This window comes from Gallus gallus, chromosome 1 (genome assembly GCF_016699485.2).
Source record: "Gallus gallus isolate bGalGal1 chromosome 1, bGalGal1.mat.broiler.GRCg7b, whole genome shotgun sequence".
Taxonomy (NCBI): domain Eukaryota; kingdom Metazoa; phylum Chordata; class Aves; order Galliformes; family Phasianidae; genus Gallus; species Gallus gallus.
In genome coordinates, this window is record NC_052532.1 from 55,702,660 (window position 1) to 55,727,287 (window position 24,628).

The 24,628-nt window shown below is 39.8% G+C and overlaps 1 protein-coding gene and 1 non-coding gene across 2 annotated transcripts in view; one reads left to right on the top strand and one right to left on the bottom strand.

Moving 5' to 3' along the window:
* MYBPC1 (myosin binding protein C, slow type) overlaps positions 1 to 11,623 on the bottom strand; it is a 71,328-nt gene extending 59,705 nt beyond the window's left edge. The window contains exon 1 of the mRNA XM_046910028.1: positions 11,497 to 11,623. Within this exon, the coding sequence (XP_046765984.1) occupies positions 11,497 to 11,521 (25 nt within the window). The 5' untranslated portion in view covers positions 11,522 to 11,623. The remainder of the gene's footprint in view (positions 1 to 11,496) is intronic.
* A 3,285-nt stretch (positions 11,624 to 14,908) lies between these two features.
* Positions 14,909 to 14,981, top strand: TRNAV-CAC. Its single transcript has one exon. It is a non-coding gene; the product is annotated as a tRNA-Val (tRNA).
* Positions 14,982 to 24,628: the final 9,647 nt, after the last annotated feature.

Consider the following 24,628-nt stretch of genomic DNA (forward strand, 5'->3'; position numbering starts at 1 on the left):
TAAGTATTATAAATGTGTCTAAGCACTGTCACCCGTGTGCCCAACTATCAAATAAAATAGTTTGCTTCACAATTATCTGACAGCGGGTGGCAGATGATCTGATACTCTGTGATTTTTTTTCAAGAAAGAGAAGATTTCAAGACCTCCTGCATAGAAGAGCAGTCCCCTCAAACCTGCACTTTAGTACTGAGCCTCCTCCTAAGAGACAAAGCCTTATAGGATAGTATTGCAACAAGAAACCATGACACAGGTCTGTCAGGAATGTAGGTGATCAGAGATCATTTCAAATAGCATCATTAACAATCCACTGCTTACGTCTACCTGATGCTAACAATGCTAATTTTCAGTCATCAGGTTTGTGGGAAAAAAAGTCATGACGAACACTTGCTGCATTTCAGTCGAATTTATTTTTCTTCACTTGAGAAATAGGGTAATGGCATCTGCTTTCTTATTTAACTAAGGATAACTTAGGGGTTATGAAATGTAGAATCATAGAATGGCTTAGGTTGGAATGGACCTTAAAGCCACCCAGCAGCTCAGGCTGCCCAGAACCTCATCCAACCTGGCCTCTAGGGATGGGGCATTCACAGCTTTTCTGGGCAGCCTCTGCCAGTGCCTCACTACTCCTTGGGGGAAAAATATCCTCCTAATGTCCAACCTAAATCTCCCCTCTTTTAGTTTAAAACTGTTCTTGCTGTTACTGTCATTACCAGACCATGTAAAAAGTTGGTCTCTCTCCTGTTTATAAGCCGTCTTTAAGTACTGAAAAGGCCACAATGAAGTCTCTCCAGAGCCTTCTTTTCTCCAAGCTGAACAAGCCCAACTCACACAGCCTATCTTCATAGGAGAGGTTCTCCAGCTCTCTGAGCATCCTCATGGCCCTCCTCTGGACCCGCTCCAATAGCTCCACAACCTTCTTGTGCTGGGCACCCCAGGCCTGGACACAGTACATTTTTACAGTATTTGCCAGATGGGGAAATATTGTTGATAGGTAGATGGTTGGACTGTATGATCTTAGAGGTCTTTTCCAACCTTGGTGATTCTGTGATTCTATGGGACTACACAAAGGCAGAGTAGAGGGGGAGAGTCCCCTCTCTCACCCTGCTGCCATGCCTCTTTTGATGCAGCCCACAATGCAATGGACTTTTTGACCTGCAAGAGCACAGTGCTGGCTCATGTCCAGCATTTCATCCATCAAGACTCCCAGGTTCTTCTCCATAGGGCTACTCTCAGTGAGTTTTTCTCCCAGTCTGTACGCATATCTGGGATTGCCCTGATTAACTTCAATATGTTGCACTTGGCCTTGTGAACCTCATGAGGTTTACATGACTCCACTTTTCAAGCTTAGCCAGGTCCCTTTTGATGACATCCCTTCCTTCTGTTGTATCAACCACACCACTCTGTTTAGTGTCATCTGTCAACTTGCTGGGGGTGCACTTGATCCCACTGTCTAGGTCATTGATAAAGATTTTAAAGATCTCTAGATGCAAAATGGACCCACGAGGAACATGACTTATCACCAGCCTCCACCGGGACATAAAGCCATTGGTCACTATCTTCTGGCTGTGGCTATCCAACCAATTCCTTATTTGCTGAAGAGAAATTTAGGAGCATTTGCCACCCAAAGATAATTTGTAAGTAAGTCTGGAGAACAACTTTTCAAATAGCTTAACTGGTAATTCAGGAAAGATCCCAGCCACTGAAAGAATGAAATGTTACCCTAAAATTCAGAAATGTAATTACTTGATGGGATTGACATATACTGGCTTTAGGAGTTCTTTTTTTTTCTTTTTTTTTTCTTTTTTTGTAAGCATGTTTGATTATGAATATTTATTGTGGCTCGGATGTTTGGAATTAAGCGTTATACTGAAAAACATTAGGGAGCATTTTGCATCTGTGGAGAAAAAGGACATTTTCTGTACATAAACATTTAGGAGATCCAAAGTAATAGAGACATATGGCACTAGGCAAATCTTTGGTGGATCACAAACCAATAGTTGTGTACATGACAGTCACTTATGTCTCTGTGTGGTTGTTAGGCTCAGTAAATTATGTATGTCCCTCTATTTTAATACAAATACATTTTTTACCTCTCATTCTAAAATATCAAAAGTAAAACATCTGATAACTGTGAGAATTATAAGCCTTCACTTAAAAAAATAATTTAACTTTGTCTTTAGGGAAAGCAACACAGCATGATGTTTGCAGACCAACTGTGAAGGACTGCATCAGTAAGTCAGTTAAGTGGTATGTATGAGAAAAAGCTCTTTACAGTGCATCACAGCAGAACGCCTTTGAGATGTTGTTGTGAATAACAGTCACAGTTTACTGAATATACTTTCTCTCCAGCTGAAAAAAATCTTCTGGGTAAGAGAAAAACCTTCATTGCAAAACATGGAAACAAAAAACAAGGGCAAAGAAAGAGGGGCAGAGGACAGAGGTCAGATTTCCCCTTTAAAAATAGGGCTAAGGAAAGCTTAGATGAAAGATTAGTAAGGCTGGAGGGAATGCCGTGGAAAAAATGTCATCAGGCATCTGACCCTCTGTGCCTTCACCAAAGTCTGCATCTGTGGAGGAGTGGCAGTCACAGCCTCCATTGGTATTACGGCTCCTCTTTGGGTCTAAAATAAGGTTTTTGGCCTAGATACTATGCTCTTATAAAAACAGATGATGCCGAGCATGCTACGTTGATGTGCATGAATATCTGCATCTATGTGAATATCGCAGCACGAGACCCAGAGGCTATTAGTCAGTGAATAACTCCATCTGCATGGCATTTCTTGTGTGACTGTTCCTAGATATCTCTAGCTAAAGACATTCTCCACATCACCATAGATGACAACTCTTCAGCAACTGTGTCTTATTCATCTTTCTAGTCCATTGCCACACTGGGGTAGATGAGGACTAAGGAATAAAATCTATCCCACTATCTGAACCAGTAAGTTTTTCATCTTGGGTCTCCTTCGGGTTTAGCTGCAACTGTGTTTAGTTTCATCACTGCTTCAGGGTTTTGGGAGAAGACAAAATTTGGAACAGGCTTTCAGACTGGGTTTGCATTATGGCTGAGCAAAGCATGGCTCCTGCAGAAGAAAAAAATAACAATTCGATCTACTTTGTGATTTACTTTTGCTCAGCCTCAAAAATGTTGCATCCAAGTTGGTTCTATAACAATAACTGCAGCAAATGCCTCTGCAATTTATGACAATGGACACAGACCTAAGAGTTATAAATCTGTATGAAAAGGGAACCTTTCTTCGTCAGTGTCTCCATGTTACCACAACCTACTGGCGTTTATGACCAAAATTAGGAAGGTATTCTGAGCCTGTAAGACATGATGAGTGTGTATTTTAATACAGATGCCTCTCAGGAAGCATCATGGTGTGATTGAACGCTTTCAGACACTCACTAAAACCACCATTTGATCTTATGGAGAATTAAATTAGAACAGAGCTTTTTGTAATAATCACCCGATCAAAATAACTTGCTGTAGCCACCACATACAAGGGCAACTGCCCTAAGAAGTAGATCACATTCTACTTTCAATTAGACATAGGGCCAGGGGATAGCAAATTATGTAAGAAATATTTCGCAATCTCCAATGAAAGGAAACCAGTGACTCTCCTGAACATGTCCCACTGCTGCAAGACACAGGAGGATTCTCTTCATGCTGTGGTATCTGTACATTCTGGGGAGTATGGAGGTAGGATGTAGGGGGCCTCTCAGTATGAAGTAAGTCACCCAGCTGTGCTCCCAAGCCCTGGTACTGCCACTTTCTGCACTGTGTGACAGTCACATTCACTAATGTGCTCACAAATTGTCCTGCTCCTCAGGGTCTTCCCTGGAACAAACAAATTTCCTCCAAGACTAAGCCTGAGGAAGTTTCTCAGATGTGTTTCTCCTTCAGTCCTACAGACAGCACAGATGAGACAGTGCTGTTGACTCTCTTCTGGAAGGTCTAACATCCTAAATCATCCAGCATGACCACTCTGTCTCACTGTTGTGACATTTAACATGGCTAACTGCAGCAGAGGTCACAGGGTGTTTGACTTTTAACTGAAAATATACGTAAGGACACTTGGCCAAGCACAGGGTTGTGTATGCGATTGGTGTTCTTCTGAAGGCAATTCTAAGCAGTGTGGATGCAAGACATCTGCACTGCTTTACTGAGTGCTCTGTGGAAATGCCATTAGCAATGCATATATAGATAATGGGGTAAAGCAGCCAGAGAGAAACCATCTTGTGAGTGCAGTCCTTTTTCAGGTCTCCTAACAGAAAACTGTCTATTGTTTTCATACTTCTTGAATCCACAGTTTCTTTCTTTCTGATCCTACAACTTCTCAGGAGGCAGTGAAGACTGACTGGAACAGTCATCAAAACTTTGTTGCTAGAATATCTTCCAAAGTCATATATATTTGTCAAGCACAGAACCAAATGCTGGCTTTAATTCCTTCTCTAAGAGCCCTCATCTTTGCTGATGCACCTGATAGTTCAGTGAGCTTCAAAAACAAAAATCATACCTGATAAATTAGGAAGTAGAACTTCCAGAAATAGGAATTAATGAAGATTCCCAACTCTGCATGTGTTTTGTTGAACACTTTGCAGAATTTTCATAAGTGCTTTATTATTTAGCATAAGAAATGCTTGTGCCTCATGACTTGAAATGTCCATGATGTAACCACTCATTCATTTAAAAATTTAAAGCTCTTTTAGGATCTGAGCTAAAAGTTAAGGGAGTTAAATCAATTAATATTGATTTGAAAAGGAATGCAATTTACTGTTTTTTTTTTCTCACTGATGCAAAAAAGAATAAGTAACTTTGAACTGATTTAAACATTCATCTTAGCCATGAACCAAAACATATTGACTCTTTCATATCAGAAACAGAACAACTAAAACCAACTAGATCTCCCGAGTCACAAAATGGCATTAGTAGCACCTTTTTTTTTTAACCAACTACCCTGTTGATCAGTGCACCCAGCAGGTTACAGAAGTGTGCACCCTCCTCTGCCCCCAAGGAATCTGATCCCAAATGTTTGTATACTGAGGCAATACAACTAAATCGTGCATGCAAATAATGCTGGAGTTGAACACTCCCCTTCTCTACTCAAAAAACTGCCCATTACTGAAACTTTGTACATGTTAATTGGGAAAATTATAGAGAATAACTCTTCAGCTTTATTGTTCCTTGACATTCAGATTCGGTAGCATATCTTTTTAGTTCCTAGCTGCCACTCCAGAATGTTACAGATCTGCAGTCTCAGGTCCCGAGTCTTACCTACCAGCCCCAAGTGGTTATTTCATATGGCAGTAGGCATCTATGTTTAGGCAACTGCTGGCTGGTTAGCTGAACACTATTTTGGGTTCCACTAACTTTGGTGAGAGAGGGGACACTAAGCTCAATTGCTTCCATTTGTGTAACTGTTTCCTAACTTGGACTTGAGCCATTGCAGTGTGAAGATCATCAGGACCTTTGTGTGACTGCAAGCATATAAAATTTTTCAATGGACTGTCTTGGACACTCATGTCAAATCAGTTTTCTCGTCCTAACTCCTAAAATACCACCAACTATCCAAAGAAAACTAAGAAAATCCTCCAGTATACATAGAAGAACATCAAAAGCCCCAGGTGAATGACAGAAGAATGGCTTCAGATATTCTCATGCTGGTTGCTACCAGCAGTGAAAAAGAGAAAGAGAAAGATACTTTTTTCTGGAGTCTCCAAAAATGGCACAGCTGTAGTGACTGAGAGTGATGTGACAGGGATGGATGGGATGAGAAACAGATGACTACAGCTACACAGCTGTAAGAGCTACACTGTTCTGCACGCTCAAGAGAAAAAGCCATTTGTAGTGAGACTGAGAAAACCCTACTTACAGCTGAAGTTAATGATGTTTCTATTCTTTTGCTTTCTTTCTTTTACTGATGTTTACACTGAGTGCAAAGCCACATATTCGTGTCTGAATGAGAGCAACCTTTCTGCCCTCATTCTAAAGCAATTACTACATTAGGATCTTCATTTCAGTGGAGTCGCTTTATTTTCCTGAGTGGGGCATCTAGGATGTGGCCTTATCCTTAGAAAAACGTCCCTAGGTATTTCCTTTTATAATATGTTTTGTACTTTCAGATTAAGGAACCCCGTAGATGTCCCCTCCTGAAACAGATTCTTTTTTGTTGTATGACATATCATTCCCAAGGACCACTCATGCATGTGGCAGCTACTAATGTTTTGATAAGCAGGGTTTCTCCAGTAGGGCCTCCCATCTTGTTTAGTATAAAATGAAGAAACTCATCCAGTTTTTTATGGATCAGAAGCATACTGTAATTTTTTTTAAAGCTCTCTTAAAGTGATATATTTAGGAGGTATGAGGGGAAAGAACTGGGCAGTCCTTTATTTATCTTCCCAACAGGTGCAGCATAGGGAGGCACAAAGGCAGCATTTGCTAATTTCAGTTCTGCCAAGTACAAGCGCCCTCTGTTCTGCTGAAAAGACAGTTCCCTTCTTTCCTCCTAAACTCACTGAACTTTTGATTTTAATGTGATTGTGTTAAGTATATTTCCCATGCACAGATGCATTGTTTTTTTCAAAGGGTGAATGAGATTTTTAACTCGTGTAAGAATAGCAGTGAGGCAGATCAATCTGCCTACACTAATATTAAAATAAAATCAGAGCACTGCATAAGAAATCTTCCTACAATTTACACCATTAAAAATAAATAAATAAATAAAAAATAAAAACACCAAACTGAAACAAATCAAGTTTGGAGATTTTTGGTAGAGCAGTCTTAAACTTCAGCATGGTGGAGGTGGAATGTCAAAGAGTGAATCTGAGGCGGTCTGGTATCTCAGAGGAAGTGTGGGAGCAACACTTAGAAATGAGCTCTGGGAGGGCAAGGGCAGTCTAAGAAAAACTCAGATCCCGACATGGAACAAGATCTATGCAGGAGGACACAGCTCTACAGTGTTCAGGATGGGAGCAGTGCCCACCCCAATGGAGATAATTATAACAGTAAGGCATACATTTGCTTTCCATTTGTAACGGGTTATATTTGTCAGCAAGAGTTAATTTTCTGAAGAACTGTTAGAGAAAAAGAGATAAGGGGTTAGGGTTTCCACCTTCCCTCATCCATCAAATCTCATTCACCTATTACTTCAATACAGTGCTTGTAAATGATTCATATGGGCCTGGCTTTGAGTGATTGGGCTCTGAGGCTGAAGGTAGATAGAAATAATAGGAATGCATTTTACAGTCAGCCCTGCAGAGGGACAATGATAATGGCAGAAGATAAATGTCTGTATGCTTTCCTTGTGCCTTGCTGAAGCACGTATCTATACAGCAAAGACAGCAGCAGCTGCACTACCCAGTCTGGTGCCATCATAAAACGATTACACAGGTTCAGCCTCCTCCATGAAAAGTACTAAGCAGTGTTACCCAATATTGACATGCAGGGTTCCTGAATTTTCAGGAAAACTTTCCATCAGCAGTGTTAATTTTGACAGAAGCCAAATTTATACACTTAGGCTGAATTTCCATTTAACTTCTTGTCCACCTCTGGAAACGTGTCTAGCCTTGAAAATATGATATTAAAATAAATTTCACTTTAATTAACTTTTCTCCATCCTAAATACTGAGATTGATTTCCTGCTGAAATGTTGCTTTACATGAATACTTACATGATTTACGTGACTAGCTTAGGTAAACTTTATAGGGTCTGTTACCTTGATGAACCTGATTGTGTTTTTAAATAGTTTAAATATTATAAATATAATGCAAGTATAACTATGTAAAAGACATATAATGAAAGAAAACTGGCCGTATTTCAAAGTAACAGCTGTTTCAGCTGGGTTTTTTCAGAGAGAATAGTGTTGTCACATCTTCAAAGCAGTCTCTACTGATAAGACTGTTTACCTCCTTGCACAAATTGCTTTATGTGTCAGGGACTATCCTTCAAACAGGCAATATTTGCACATGCTTATCTTCAGAATTTTAAAATCTATGCTGTTTATAGATCTAAAAGAGTTTTACTAAAGCACTGGATAATGTAAACATGCTGATTTTTTATTTTGATTCCTTGCCAGCATGTGACTGCTCCAGGCAGAGCTTGCATACCCTTAGAAAATGAAGTTGGCAGACAGTTGATAATTGCTTTGGCTTAAAATTTGGAATTATTTCTTAACTCATGGCCATGAGTTATTTCCTAGATTGGAGAGAATAAATAAAGCAAATTTGAAGAGCTGCCTACTGGGGACTGACTTGCACCTGTCCCTGTGGGATGATGCCCACAAATAGTCCGAAACCATTGCTCTTGAGAGACTTGGCACGCCTACAAAAGCATATCCAAATGCCATGGCCTGTCACAGTTTAAGAGGACACCTAATTAATGGGCAGCTCTTATTAATGGGCAGCTCTTATTATGAATATTGGTAAAAGGAAAGGGAGACAGAGGAAAGATCGTCTGACTGATTATAATAAATTACAGGAAGTAATTAGGTGAGGGAGGGTTACTCATTAGTCACCAGAAGAACGAAAGGCCGTTAAAGTTAAATGCGCTGATAAAGGTCTTTGGCATCACAGTCTTATTGCAGTCATCCACTGGGATCAGCTAACAGGGTGCCCATGATCTAGTCTTCACCTTGTGAAATTTTAAACAGACCAAGACAAAGCTATCTCACAACAGCATGACCATGTACCTCAGGAAAGCTACAGCTGATGTGGCTATATAGGACTTTGACTCTTTAGGAGTACAATAGAGGCCTTAAATCATTAGTTATGGAAGTCTATTTCTACGGTGACAAATTCCTTTAGGCTGAAGTGCTCCAACAAGCCTCTCTAAGCTGAGTGGTGAGTTTAATTTGGTGATCCTATTTGTTAAGAGCATGTTGTGAGGCTCCACTCTCACCAAGTCAGGAAATTTCTCACTTTGGTAATCTAATAATCTTAAAATATCTCAGAGCATTTGACCTGAAACAAATCAGCCTGAGATCTTGCTGCTGCACTGCCTTTGAAATATCTATTTTCTTCAGAGACCACAGTGACAAAAATTGCAAAGCTGAGATTTTCTTAACATTCACGTGTTAGCCAATTTCTGATTGCACAGCTGCTTGTTCTTGTGTATGCTTTTTTTTAACTGAAAGGTCCTATGAGTATGGAATCATTTGTGTAAATTGCTTCTTTTTTGGAAAGCACTTGCTTAGGTTCTTCTGTAGTGCAGAAACATTTTGCATTGCAGTCAGCCCACAAAGGTTTCTCAGGGACGGTATCTACTGGTCCCTGCCAGACTGTAGTCCATGGTTCATCTTCATAAGTTAATTGCCTTCAATACTTCACACACTGAAAGTTACCTTGGGAGTAGACATCTTACTGTAGAGCTACTACCAGTAGTTGCCCTGGTACTGTACTATTAATAGCACAAGTACCACTACAGATAGTCTTGCCACTGGTAATGTAAATACTACATGCACTGCCACTGGATCAGGTGAGTTCCTGATCTACAAAAAATCTTTTGGAAGCATCTAATCTCTTAAGTACAATAATATATATATATATATATATCACCCTGATCTACTGGCTGCAAATAGTCTAGGTGCAATGAAGAAGAACCACTGTACAGACTGTATGTGTCACTTCTCCAGAGCTCATTCCTACTACAAACTCAAACTCAGTTAATGCATAAGGCTTCAATACTGTTTATGTTCTGGTATTTGTTCCAGTATCAATGTATTTTTGTTTAGAGTCACTAATTTTATTTTGTAACATGACAACACCAGAACTGCTTTTACATTAACTGTACTGTAAGGACATATTTAAAACAATCTAGTCTGAAACAGAATAACAGCGTTTTCAAGATAAGCCTCTGAATAATTTTTCTCCAAAACATGTATCTTTTACATGTTCAGAAATATTTTAGGTTTTTTTTTCCTAGTTGGCAGTCACAGAATGCCTTTTGATTACACTGTGTAATATCCAGTCAAATAACAGATCAAATAAAAGGGACACTTAATACACGTGTAAATCATTTGAATTACAAATAAGACACTCTAGAAGGGGCTTGGCTCTAGGTTTGATACAGAGGATTAGGCTTTAGTATTAATACGTGCACTTGGTGTAGCTATTTTCAGAGGGATACTTCATCCATCATTGTCCTCGAGCACTAAGGAGGACCAGTAAGTAAAATGATCGCTTTAGTCTGTCAACACTACTTGCTGAAGATTCAGTTGTGCAAAAAGTTTAGTTTTCGCATGTCTCAACCCCTATGGGGTGCTTCAACTGTCTAAAGATCCTGATGGTTGCTCTGCTCTTAGCTTCCACATAAATAGAAAATATTTTAAATGCTTTTCAAATGAAGCAAATTCTATCAGTAGGTCAGTTTTAAATCAAAAGTACTCATTCGAACTACATGCATGGGCCTATTGTATCTTTCAAAGGTGGTGGGAAACAAGTGTTATTTAGTAACTACTTTCCACAGTATCATCTTTAATATTAAATTCAGTTTTGCATTTGGGAATGCATTAGGGAATCTGTCCATATACTTCCTTTGCCAGTACTTTAATGCATGTACAGTTTGCACATTTATGACTTTGTAGAAGCTGTGGATATCACCAATGCTAAACAATAATCAAAATTTCTTACCAGCACAACTCAACTGGAATGAAAACTTAATGAAGGGCTATAGAAGTAATGCAAGTGTAAGAGCTTTATTTAACTTAAATTTCCAAAATAGTAAAAAAAAACAAATGGCTAGCTCTTAGAAAGTTGTGAACTAATAGTCTCTCAACATTTTTCACCTGTTTGTACAGCCTCCAGTGTGCACAATGTTGCATCTTGCTAGCAGACTACGTAATGAGTTTTTTTGTTGTTGTTGTCAACTCAATAGTACTAAAGAAGGGACCACTATTACTTTTTTTACCTGTCTTTCTGAAACATAAAATAATAATCTCTATAGTGTGGTAAAATGCATCATTCTAGTTCAGTCTGCATAGAAAAACTTACTACATTCTTCACTCATGCATTCAACGTACAGAATGTATTTCCATTAGAAACTTGAAATTTTCATAAACATTTATTCTCTGTTGAATACCCTATGCAACTTAATTTTCAAGGGTAATGAAAAACACGTCAACATGCTGCTTTTTGAAAACATAATGAATGCATGTGCCCTGTTTTCCAGAGTCTAGATACCAGTAACTGCATTTCAAAAATTCTACAGTCTTTAAAGTCAGCACAGTATATGCCCAACCAAGTAGTTTCTTAGTATCTCTGCAAAGCCGTTATTTAATGTCTGAAGTAGTGGGAGGTTGAAGCAGTTTTGTCTTATACCTGAAAGTATTTTCAGTTTAAAAGTATTGATGATCTGCCATGATGTAATGAGGTTATACAGTTATCACTACTAGATGTTTTTTGTTGCTGGAGTGTTCAAGGTCTAAAAAGCATTTTGCTATTGTGCATGTACTCATAATTCCTGTAATTAAGAAATGTTCCGGTAATATTTGTTATGCTTACCATCTTTCTTGGTGGGTTCCGGCATTGTTATAAGGTTTCTTTATTCCTAGGGAGTTTCAGCCTTTCAGATGCAGTAAGTAGTAGCCCCAAGTCCAGCTGAGAGAGTATGCAGATCAGTATGACAAGCAGAGGGTGAGAAGAATTCCTGTGCTTTATATACTGCAACTGAAATATCAATCAAAATAGCACCTCCTCTCTTTTCAATGCAAACACTTTGAAAATTGACAGTTATGGGAACCCCTCTCACATCTGTTGTCTGCAGCCTCTGCTCCCTTGGCTTTTGGAAGGAATCTCTGCTGCATTGCATGGGGCTGATGAGAACATCTATAACTTTCTAAATTCAGCTGCAGCACTCACTCTCTGTGTCTCTCTTTGTAGCATGCGGACATGCATGCACACGCAGATAGAGGTTGAAAAGTGACTGCCAAGCTATTAAAGAGCCTGTTCTGCCTGCAGAACTTATAAGGACTTCTTGAATACTTTAACACCCTTTTCCACAATGTAAGAGGGACAAATAAGTACGAGCAGAATGATTTCAGTTAAACTTCACGTCCATCCTTGGAGAGAGAGTGGGATGCAGAAATGAAGGAGGGAATAGGAGAGAACCTTGTGGTATTAATGAAGTAAAAATGATTATCGTGCTCCTGTTTGGAGAGTGAAGACCCTCCATGCCTCCATTCTGCTTATATTTCTACACTTTCTAGGGTCCTTTCCTTGTCTAAGTGTTGCTGAGGAAGAGACTTTCTCATTTTGGCTCAGCTAGCCCCCATAGAATTCCTTTCAGCACTGCTACCTCACTAACTGAGTTGCTACTGCTGGGAGATAAGATCTTCTCCTTTCCACCCATCCAGGAGATGAAATACTCTTTGCTTTTGCCAAGCCAGGAAACATGACAGAAGGAATGGAAATCCAACCTCAGCACAGGTACTGAGCCACTAAACTAAGTCACCGAGCTGTACTCCTCTTAAACTCCTACTTAAACTGTGAATTTGTAGACAATAGCAGGTCAAGTTCATCAGAGGGTACTAGGATTTATTTTCTTACACACTTTTAGAATTTCAAGACAAAATGGTAGTGCGATAGATAAAGGGATCCTGGAGGCTTTCATACTATTAATACACAGGAATGTGATCGTATCATGATTGTGTGTTAGTAATAACTAGGCTACTGGACAGCCTGCACACTGTCTCAATACACTAAAATGTTGTATAAACCATATTTTACATCTTTGCATAGGAATTACAGATAAAAGAGTAGTTATTTGCCTTTTTATTCTCTATCCAATGCATGATTCCTTCCTCTACTATGCTTCTACTATGCCGTTTCATATATACCTTACAAGGAGTAGTCATTTCATTTCTTTCTTTAAAAGACCAGATTATCATACTGTATTACTTCATATCAGATTTTTTTTTCTGCTGTACTCACTGTGGTGTTTTATTATTTGACTAATTAATATACCTATAAAATATAGAGAAAGGCAAAACTACTGCCTACAGAATCCAACTCAAGCAATACTAAAGGTTTTTTCCCCTTGGTTTCGTATTACTGTTTAGATAAGCCTCCTTATATCATTGAAATAATCCCTGTCCTTGGAAAGCAAACAGGATGCTGCCTTAAATAGTTAACAGGGGATTTTGTATGTCAGTGTAGGATTGTTGTGGCACCAGGAAATCAGTGCACGCACAGACCTAATAACACTGCAGATACCATTTTTCACCAGGGAAGGGAAGCCATCCAGAGTGACCTAGACAGGCTGAAGAAGTGGGCCCATGTGAACCTAATGAGGTTCAACAAGGCCAAGTACAAGCTGTTGCACTTGGGCCAGTACAGTCCTGGGTATTTATACAGACTGGGTGAAGAACCCCTTAAGAGCAGCCCTGCAGAGGAGGGCTTGGAGGTCCTGGTGGATGAGAAGTTGGATGTAAGCCAGCAGTGTGCATTTGCAGCCCAGAAGGCCAACTGTGTTCTGGGCTGGTCTTGTGAGGCCCCATTTGGAGTACTGTATCCAGGCCTGGGGACCCCAGCACAAGAAAGATGTGGAGCTCTTGGAAATGGTCCAGAGGAGGGGCACTGAGATGATCAGAGGGCAGGAGCATCTCTCCTATGAAGAAAGGTTGAGAGAGCAGGGCTTGTTTAGCTTGGAGAAGAGAAGGCTCAGAGGAGACCGCAATACTTGAAGGGAGCTTATCAACAGGAGTGGGAACAGCTGTCGACATGGGTTGATAGTGACAGGACAAGGGGGAATGGTTTAAAACTAAGACAGGAGGTTTAGGTTAGATATTAGGAGGAAGTTTTTCGCTCAGGTGGTGGTGCACTGGGACAGGTGGCCCTGAGAGGTTGTGGATGCCCCATCCTTGGAGGCATTCAAGACAAAGCTGGACGTAGCTCTGTGCAGCCTGGTCTAGTGTTTGGCAGCCCCAGGGGGGTTGAAACTAGGTGATCTTTAAGGTCCTTTTCAACACAGACCATTCTATGATTCTATGATTTTTTTCCTGTTTCACCTTTGTTCTGACCCTATCCAGGTACTAAACTCTACAGTGGCTGGAACCAGAGGGGGATGAAGTGCAACTGCTGATTCTCTCTCCCATGCTATTTATTGAGCAACTCTCTGTAAGACATAAAGACACTTTTCCTTGAGTTCCACCCATCATATGCCACAGAGTCCTGTGAACTATGTTTTTGGAGACTCCTGTTAAATAAATAATAAATATAGTTACAGAGTAGCACGAGGTGGGATACAGAGAGGACATCCCGGTCTCACAGTGAGAAAGGATCAAAGATCATTGCATATTCTTAGATCCCTGGAGGAACAGGAAGAAAAGTATTCAAGAGGATGATATTCAGTTCAGAGATGACCTTTACAGAGCTGATTTGTTCAGTCGTGAGACCACTCACTGGCTCTGAGGCCAAGTGAAAGAGCATAGTTCTCATCTATAAGCAAAAACTTCCTCTCTACTCTTAGAAAAAGCAGAGTGAAACTAAAATTTTCACAGGGAATGGCTGCTGCCATGTCCCTGAGCTATGCTTAGGCAGAGATGGAAGAGTACTAGTTAGTATAAACCAGCAAGGAGCATGCTAACAGTCCCCACAGGGCAACATATCGACCCATGCCCTAATTCTAGATTTCTATCCTAGTGAGAGCTAGAAAAACTGAAATGGCTCTGTGAGATCCATTAGGCAGCAGAGGAAAAAGATGGGTTATGTGTAAGAAAAACATGACATCATTATAGTTGCCTTTGTAGGATATGTGCTTCTTCAGTTATATTGAGAGTGCAAGCAAAAAGCCTTTCAACTTTCACAATAAATTGGAACAGTGGAGCAACAAGCACCTGAAAATTTGTTCCCCACCTCACTCTTTCCTATCCTTACTTTATAGTTGTATAACTCATTTTATTTCAGCCACTGCCAGGTTTCTGTAGTGTAGCGGTTATCACGTTCGCCTCACACGCGAAAGGTCCCCGGTTCAATCCCGGGCAGAAACATCATTTTCCCTGCCCTTGGTAAGGGGGAGGTTGAAACTGGATGATTCTGTTACATTCTCTTCTACTTTGACCGAAAATCCCAGTGACACAGCTTTTCTGTAATCTAACTTGAACCCAATTTAAAAAACCCACTGGACTAGATTTAGGCTGTGATGCCTCCGTGTACTTTAGCAAGAGCAATTACAGGGAAAACAAGCCATATTTTATTTGTTTCAGTCAAACTCCTAGCTGAAAACATGATTTAAGGACCTGCAATGCTTCATACAGAAAGAGAAAACAAAGCTCACGTCTGTTTTCCTCTAATGCCACAAGAAAATAATAAGACTTTCTGGACCATTGTCCATCAGTGGTGGCTACAGTTCTCAAATACTTTTAATTTACTTTTTGAAGTCTCTTTGGACAACCACAGCACTAAGAATTCTGATTATTTTTTTTTAAATTTTTTTTAACCATCAGATCTGGTTGATTTTGATCAATAACTGCTCAGATTGTCTGATGACCGGTTAAAAAAAGAAGGAAAAAAGTGAAAAGGAGGAAAAAAGTGAAAAGGAGGAAAAAAGTGAAAAGGAGGAAAAAAGTGAAAAGGAGGAAAAAAGTGAAAAGGAGGAAGTGTCTGACCTTCTCCACCTATTTGTTTTTGTTCCATTTTAGTCACCTCTCATCTTTGGCTTTACAAAGATGTCTAAGCGTTATTGCAATTATCTGACCACCTAACCTGTATACATTCTGTTAGTAAATGCATCTTTTGATTCATTCCATGAGTCTGGGATTTTTAACAATTTTTTTTTCTTTCTGATGTACATGTCATATACACTGTATATGACAATCTCTCAGCTAATTTGACTGCAACTCATCTTGTGAAGTGTTGAACCATGCGAGGAAGTACTTTGCTCTTAGGTGCTGGACACAAAACTCCTGAGCAAATAAAAGGGCCCGGACCTCCTTCTGACTCAGCTGTCAACCTGCTTGCTAGATGACTGAACTGAACCCTTCATAGAAATCTCAAGGTGAAAAATACTGAGCTCCATTTTTTTTCTAGCCCGTCTCCTCTACCTCAGTAGGTAGAACTAGAGGCTCTGTATTCCCCATACCTTCTTTTATTAATTTACCCTATTGCTAAAAGCACCCCTCACATTTGCACAAGATACCTCATGTCTCTGGGTAAAAACATCCTTTCTCATAACTTGATATTCTCCTTCCTTAACTTGGCTTGTGACCGTGTATTTTGACCTCCTGTAAAGTGACTGCCTTCTGATCAGTTTATACCCACCACTCTCTGGCTTTTGTGTGCCATCACAAACCCTTCTCTCAGCCACTTCAGGCTCCAAAAATGATAAGCTCTTTGAGTCCTTTACCTCTATTACTGTCCCAAATAGTCTTCTTGTCTCTCTCCAAAACATGAGTGTCATATTTTAACTCTGTTCAACTTCTTCAGCAGTTTCCAATCAGCAACCAACCAAGGCATCAGATAATTAAATCATTCTCTCATCTGTTCTTAATAAAATTCTCTTGCTTGTATATCCAAAGCCCTTATTTGCTCTTGCAGCTACTGGATGTGCATCCATAACTTCATATTTGCTGCTATTCGTAGAACTGAACTCTCTCACTGACCTCAGTCTCTACTCAGTGACTTCAGTAAGTTATTGGCTGTTCATTACCAGAGAAATATCTTCAACTTGTCACCATTCATGGGATCTGGACAGATTCCTACAAGACCTCAGAGGCGCATCTTTAACCAAACCATTTCAGAACTTTCCACTGAAATGTCTTATAGATACTGAGAAAAGCAGATCCATCATAGCAGGTATGCTGAGCAGGAATGATCAATTTAGAGGAGAATGGGAAAGGATTCCAAGTCCACACTGAACAAAATGTAGAAATAACCTCCAAAATGCTGATACGCAGCTCAAAATAGCATGCAGCCTGTGGCCAGAACATTCAACTAGAATATGACATACACTTAGGTCTCTCCACTTTGATAGATTTGAGTCAGTCTTGAATATGCCTCTCATCTTGTATGGGAATGTTCTTATTACCAAACTGCTAGGATTATTTTTTTTTAGTCTTGTATTTGGAACTGCTTTAATTCACCAAAAGAATTAAAGATTAATTACATCTGGATTGCAAAGTATGATTTTTTCCATGTAGATGGGTGGCTGGACTGCTTGGTATGCTGGTGTCTCTATGCATTTTCACTAAAGAATGAATAATATCTCATTTTGCATTGATAATGAAATCAACATTTTGAAAACTTATGTAAGAGAAAACCACTGACAGCATTTGGACTTTTGGAGCACCTGGGAAACAAATGCTTAATTGAGTCTGAGGACAATCATTATGATGCAGCAGTAGATGGAGCCTTCTTTCTCATCATGAAGAACCAATAAATGGTCTTTCCCAGGGGGATGCTGGAATAAGGTTTGACAGTGCCCAAACCCCATTCAAGTTCTGCACCCCCTCCCAACAACAGAAGTCTTGAAAATCCTGTTCTCTGTGTCTGCAGCAGAATTATATCACAGTTCTGCATTATATCATAGCTTCTGCATTTGCCACATACTCTGTTTAACATAGGTCATTCTAGATCTTGGTACATTGGTTTCTTTTGATATCACTGATAATCTGAAAAGCAACTTTTCTACCAATGAAAATAACAAAGAAATTATTTCAGTCATAATGACAAATGGAGGCCTAAAGACATTCAACAGAAAAAAATGTATTAATTCTATTTTTGCAAGAGAGAAAAATACCTCAGCATAGAAGAATACTGCATCCCAGAATATCTGCTGTTTTTAAGTCCCCAACTGATTTGTGAAGGCTATGCTTTTTATCTTAAGTATATACTTATATAAGAATATATCAGTATAGATGAAAGACACCTGGATTCACCTGGCCAGCTAAGTTTAATTGCAGTCTTACACTGTAGGCTGCTGGGAAACAGATTTTCCTACTCTGTTCTTTTCTGCTGTGTAAATAAGACATGACCTTAGTTGAGAAGTGATGAGAAATATTTGCTGTATAGACGTAGCATCCACAAATGGATTACTCTACATAGCAGGACAAGGAAAGATTAAAGACTAGAGTGCATTTTTTTTCCCAGGACAGTCAGCTTGGAGACACTTCAAGTCATGTACAAGATATCATTGACAGATAAACACCACTTGTCACCTTTACCTTCTGCCTTACAATGACCCAAAGAGTGGCATTACTGTGTAAGCAACACATGCCCCATGGTGTCCTATAGCAATCACAGTGTTTCCTTTCTGACAGTAAATTCCAGAGCACTGAGGCACTCAGCACCAAAGTCAAGAGCGAATCCGTAGGTCAGGGCAGCAGGCAAAACGACAGGAGGAGGAAGAAGATCAGCTTCTTTCTTTCCACTGCTTTGCCGAATCAATCAATAATAGTAATAATAATAATAATAATAAATTAAGATGAGGGTTGCTAAGAAGGGAAAAGTGGTGGGAATTTTGCCATTGACTTCAAGAGAGCCAAAGCTTATTCATTCTGTTTTTAAGAGGAATCTTGAAAAAGGAATCTGAAGCCAGGAGAGGAGAGAGACATTGCAGCCCAGATTTTTGTTCTCACTTCCACAGGTGAAACTGGGAGCAGCTCCTCACCTGAGTTATGCCTAGGTAAGCAAGACTCACACTGGGTTTACCCATGCTCAGTTATACAGCAAACTGTCTGGTTGTGACTGCCTGATGCAGTACAACAGAGAGATTTTTTCAGTCCAGATCTGATTAAGCATATGAAATTTACCTCAACAGTTTATTAAAAACATGTGATTTGCCACAGCAAATTATAGTATATCAACCTGGTGTGGTGTTTCCAGTGATGGCCAATGAGATAATCATTACAAACTGTTACTTGGATCTCCTCAGAATTACATTTCTGATGTGTTTTCTAATGCAAATATATCATTTTTCTATTAAATTTGGGAGATTAATTTCAGTGTATTTGGTCTATCTCATTAGAAGTCTGCAGAATTTGAAGAACGTGTCTGTAGATGTCTAGTCCCAGAGATTCCTGAAAACCATAACTGGATATCTCAGCCACAGCAGCTGGGATTTTTTTCAAGTTATTTTTTCTAACTCTGCTTTCCTCCTGATTACAATTTACTTGTTCCAGTGTCAAAATCCTCCAGGCACTTCCTGTACTCAAAGATGCACATTCTATATTATGAGAAATACTAGCACAGAGGATTTAAAAAGTTCAAGTAATGTTTCTGAGACAATTTTGAAGTTGGCAAAGGCAGAGTTCATAATCAGTGTCCTGGAGAAGTGCATGCTATCATGAGCAACTGGGACATATTTCAGTTCTCTCTTTGTAAAGTGAGGGTGACAGCCCATTCTTTTTCCTGGTGCTTTGTTTCCTTAGAGACCCTTCAGAGTGTTACTACCTGCTTGCACAGAGGCACTCTAATCTTGGTTGATACTACAATATATTATTACTGTTTACCTTGACTAAAATGCTACTACCTCATGTGAATAGATGGAATAAAAGGTATCAAGTTCTCAGGCTGGTATTTCCTCTAACTGTTAAATCCCTTGTTCTTAGTGTAACTGCAGTGTAATTATAATCATATAATTCACTGGACTAATTTCTTTGACATACTAATGGTATAGTTTCCTGTTACATGTAATCTGGTGTAGCTGCTGACTGCTGCTAGTAGGATGGGCCCTTTCTCTCTTTTTCTTTTTCCTCCCTTCACCAGAAAGTTTTGTTCCCCTTCTCACAACAAACCTGTAACTGTGCAGGATGGGAGAGTTCAACTTCCTGAACAGAGAGAATCCTACTCATTTTGGAGCAGGAAGTCCTTTCTTTCTGCTGATATAGCTAGTTGAAACAATATCCTCCAGCAGCCCCATGATCATTGGAGATGAGGCAATGGGGAGATGAGGCAACAGGAGCACACAGCTGCCGGCAGGGGAGTGGGACTATCCCTCTTAGCTACAACCTACACACACATAGTGCTAGGTTTAACAGGAAATTATACCCTTGTTGTGTCAGAGATCCACAGTTTATAAACATCCACTTCCTCTTCTGGAAGATAATTGAGATGCGTGTGAAGTACCGCGTATTGATTTCTTAATTCCAATAATGCCTGTCGTTTGGAGATAGCTTTTTCTTTAGCTTATCCAATCTCTTTTTTCCTTTCTTTGGATGAAAAAATTGAAATCCTTTTAGCCTTCAGTGAACCACGAGGGTCCCATTGTTACACAGAAAAGAGTGGTCATGGACTGCAGGAAGCGTAACTGCAAAGGTAGCACCATCCACTGGAAGCAAAGAGAGCAAACCTGCAGTAATTAGTCATTAATCTCTCCTTTGGTGGTGGCCTTCTCTTTCTCTCTAAGAAACTAGGGTTATAAAGTTTTCGTCATTTGCTCTGTGAGTCTAGTCAGTCCTCATAACTTTATGGTTACCCTTGAACTCACCAAGTACTGAAGGTTTACTTTCTTCCTCTGTACAGCACTTGATGACAGGAATTGCATATTCCTTCTCTCAGCTAAAAAAAATATTATCTTTTACACAAAGTACTTAGCATGGCTGAATTACAGTCATAGCACCACCCTGTCTTCATTTCAGAACAGGCATTGTCTGTAACAGGAACACAGCGCAGGTTCCTGTTATTTCCAAAGTCATTTTAACTTCCATTCACTTCACGTCAGCACAGGGCAGGAAATTAATGATGTCTTTTAAATGAGTGATGGGGAGATCTTCTTGGGAAAAACTCTGTATGTGGAGGATTCTGGCCTGAATTTTCTGGGAAACGTCCAGTGTGAATTGTAAAGATTTGTTTTAACTCAGAAAGTTACATGAAAAGGTAAGATTAAACATTTAATATGACTGTTAGAATCAGTTAACACAGACTTACAGCATTAATTAAGCTTCATAAACAGTCTGGATAGTATAGTGTAGTAAGAACATGCTATATACAAGGGAGTAAACAGAGACTAGGGATCTGCAGCTTCATGAGAGGTACTGGGCTAAAGAAACAGATCCTGGAGATACAGCTCTCAGTCCTTGTCCTCACCTAGAAGAAGAATTCCATGTGGATATATTTCACTTTGTCATGGGCTGTACATATGAAGTTCAGGACAAATATTTCTTATTTTTAATTTTTGGGTGAGATCCAGTTGTTTTTTTTTTCGTGAGTACGTTACCATCTTCTGTACCTGAACTCACCATTCTCAGCCATGCATTCAGTGTAGGTCTAGTCATTGGTCTCAGTTACGTTACTTCAACAAGATCACACACAGCCACCTGAGAGAGCCCACTGGTACCCCTCACGGCATCCCATTGCCCCTACAGTGTCTGGGCCACCAGTAGGTGTGGTGTCAAATCCATCTACTCTATATGGCTGTCTCAGTAACTTCAGGTGTCTCTGACAGCACTAGTTACATACATTTAGGGAGCTGAAGTAAGTCCTCAGCAAATGGGTTTTGGAGGTCAACGCCAAAGTCAATTTAGGATGAAGTGTCTCACATCTTATATTTCACTGGTCATACCCATTACAGTGACCAGTCTACATGTTCGTCCTGCACTGTAGATATCCAGAGAGCCATGTTGGATGCACCTTTCAGAGAAATTAATGCTTATTAAAAAGCAGTAGGCTCATAACTGTAATAATACATTGGATGTCTATAAGTGAGGCTTCTCTTGAGTTCCTCCATTCTACAACAGGCTCCTCACAGCTGCTGTGTTGTGTGCACCAAGCCCCTGTGTTTGTCCAGCTTCTCTCTGAGTGACCACAGAAGGTCACTTTGGCCTTTCACCTTCATGGTGGCTCTACATCCACAGAACTACACATTGTCCAAGGTCTTTTATTTGTGCAGTGATAAGCCACTTAGATCTGTCTCTTCTCCCAGCACCTCTTGTTGGTTGGCAGCTCGGTGCATCTCAGTGCAAAGATTTTACAGTCTGGGTTCTGACTAGTCACTTCTCAGTAGTAAAATGATGTTTAGGGCCATTTTTGTTTTCAATTTAGCTTAAGATTTACTGTATGGTTTATTTAAAAAAAGAAAAAAAAGAAAAGAAAGAAAGAAAGAAAAAAAAGTTGGTATTGCAAGCACTTATCTATGGGAACAATTCTTCATCCAAAAATAGATTCTTCCTGCTCAAGTTAGAGCCTCAGGCTTAAGGCATTAGCAGTCTGGAACCATAACAATGCAAACATATGAGAAGCCCAAATGGGGCTGAACAGCATTTGTGCACCATGCTATCACTGCTTTGTTATTACCGGTTCAATAACCCTCTTGGAATTGCTTACGCAGGACTTTTTTCCTGTGAACAGACTGAGAGTTGCTGTTATTGAGCCTGGAGAGGAGGAGGCTTCAGATAGATGTTATTTTGGCCTTCCAGTACTTAAAAGATGCCTACAGAAAGCTGAAGAGGGACTCTTTATCAGAGAGTATAACAACAGGACAAGGGGGAATGGCTTTAAACTAAGAGAAAGTAGATTCAGACAAGACATTAGGAAGAAATTCCTTACTCAGAGGGTGGTGAGGCAGTGGCACAGGTTGCCAAGAAAAGCTGTGGGTGTCCCATCCCTGGAGGTGTTCAATCTTCAGATTGGATGGGGCCTGGGCAACCTGAGCTGCTGGGTGGCAGCCCTGCCCATGCCAGGGGATTGGAAATGGATGGGCTTTAAGTTTCCTTCCAACTCAAGCAATTCTATTATTTCAAGTGGAAATTTTTCAGAAGTTCTGTGACTTGCAGTGACTACATCTGAGATGAAGTGTTCATTTATAGGATTGTAAGTGCTTTTCTGTATCAAATTCCCAGGAAGGCAGTGACAGTCCATCCTTGCCCTCCCCAGAAGGGACCAGCTTCATTCCCAGCCTGCCAGTCGCAATGGTTCTTCCTTGTCTTTCCTGCAGGTATTTTGGCCAAGTCAGCTGGATGACACTCAGCACCCCTTTTACTTCTGCCTTCTTGCAGGAATGGATAGCAGTTTAAGCAGTTATTACCCCTGAAGGTTTCTTCTCAGCCTCCTTTGGCAGTTATGGATAACTTCAGCAGTGCTTTGAGGTAACAGCACTAACTGTGCACTGAAGTGGAACGGGAGCTCTACCACATTCTCTCGTCTTTGCAATGACAGCCTCTAACTCTCCTGTTGGTCACTCCTTAAACACATCTACCAATTTCACCAACTTTCATCTAGCTTACATGTCCAGGGACTTCCAGTGTATTCCAGGAGAAACTATTAAGTCTCTCCTTCATATTCATGCTCACTTCTATCTCCTGTCTCTAATCTCTCTCCCTCTCTTGTTTCTTTTGTTGGTGTTCTGCAATTATTGTCTGTCATGTGCTTTTGCCAAGGATCAGGCTGCAGAGAACTATAAAAATAGAGAGAAAAAAACAAACTATCAGATTTCTGCAATGTCAAAAGGATCAGTCAGTAGGTTGTGTGTAGCACTATCATTTTTCCTTGGCATTACAGCATATGAATAGAGATAAATGTCACATTAGTAAATGTCAAATAATTTCCTGAATATGCATTTGCCAGATTTAAAAAAATAAAAAAGAGAGAATTTAGAGGTGGCTGCCAAATACAATTTTTAAACTTAAGTCCAGTTCTCAGAAAACTTGCATTATTGAAGGGAGCTGATGTCTATGCAGTGCTGTCAAAGTTTGCCACAATACTGTGAATATTTAAAGACATGAATTCAGACTCCTACTTTTTAACATCCTAGTCTTATTTAAGTAAAAATGGACAGCTGCATAAATTGAGGTCATAATGCTTAATAATGAATTCACAGACCAGAATTTCTAATCCCAGCCTCTACCTAGTCTCAGCTTGAACAAGCCAGTCTCTTTCAGTTTTAGCTCTCATATTCAAGTTTAGAGCTTACTCATTAAGATGAATTAAGATATTTACTCCCTTTGCAAGTGACAATGAAAGGGGAAATGCAAAGTGGGAGAAGTCCATCTCTTTTTTTTCACTTAAAGCTGTTTACCCCACTAAGTAGAGTGGAGATGGCATCCACAGGAACTGAGCCAATTGTGCAATGGATTAGAAACTTAAAATTCTGTGTGTCTTCTCCCTGCTTCCATGCATTCTGTGGCACATCATGTAGATCAGTGTTTATCCTGCACTTACTAAAGCTATTTTGCTGAAGCTCTGTTGGACTGCGTCTATTGTTCCAATGCAAATGCCAAGACAGAAAGTGAAGAAGATGGACCAAATACTAAGAATATTCTGAATTCCTCCCCTTCTAGATTTCCCCCCACGTGTCTGAACTTCTGGAGTTATCTAAATCTCAGGATAAGACAGCTTGATAAGATAATCTGTAAACTGGCTTGTGTCACAAACACAGAGGGTATTAGTGACATCGGAACAATAAGAACTTACAGAAGAATTGAAGCAAGAAGATGAAAGTACTGTAACCTGGAATTAAAGGTAAATCTATTTGTCCAAGAAGCCTTGGAAAAAGAAAGAGATGTGAAAGAAAATGTTTGCATGTTGCAGTAGGTAGAATGAAAGAAATACAGGCAAAAAATTTAACATTGGATTACGTCATCTTCACAACACGGAGAACAAAAACATGAAATGCAATTTGTCATGGTCTAGGAGAAGACAGTGAAGGCATGCAAAGGGATGTGTTTCAGCCTCTCTTAGGTTGTTAAGTGAGGTCAAAGCACAA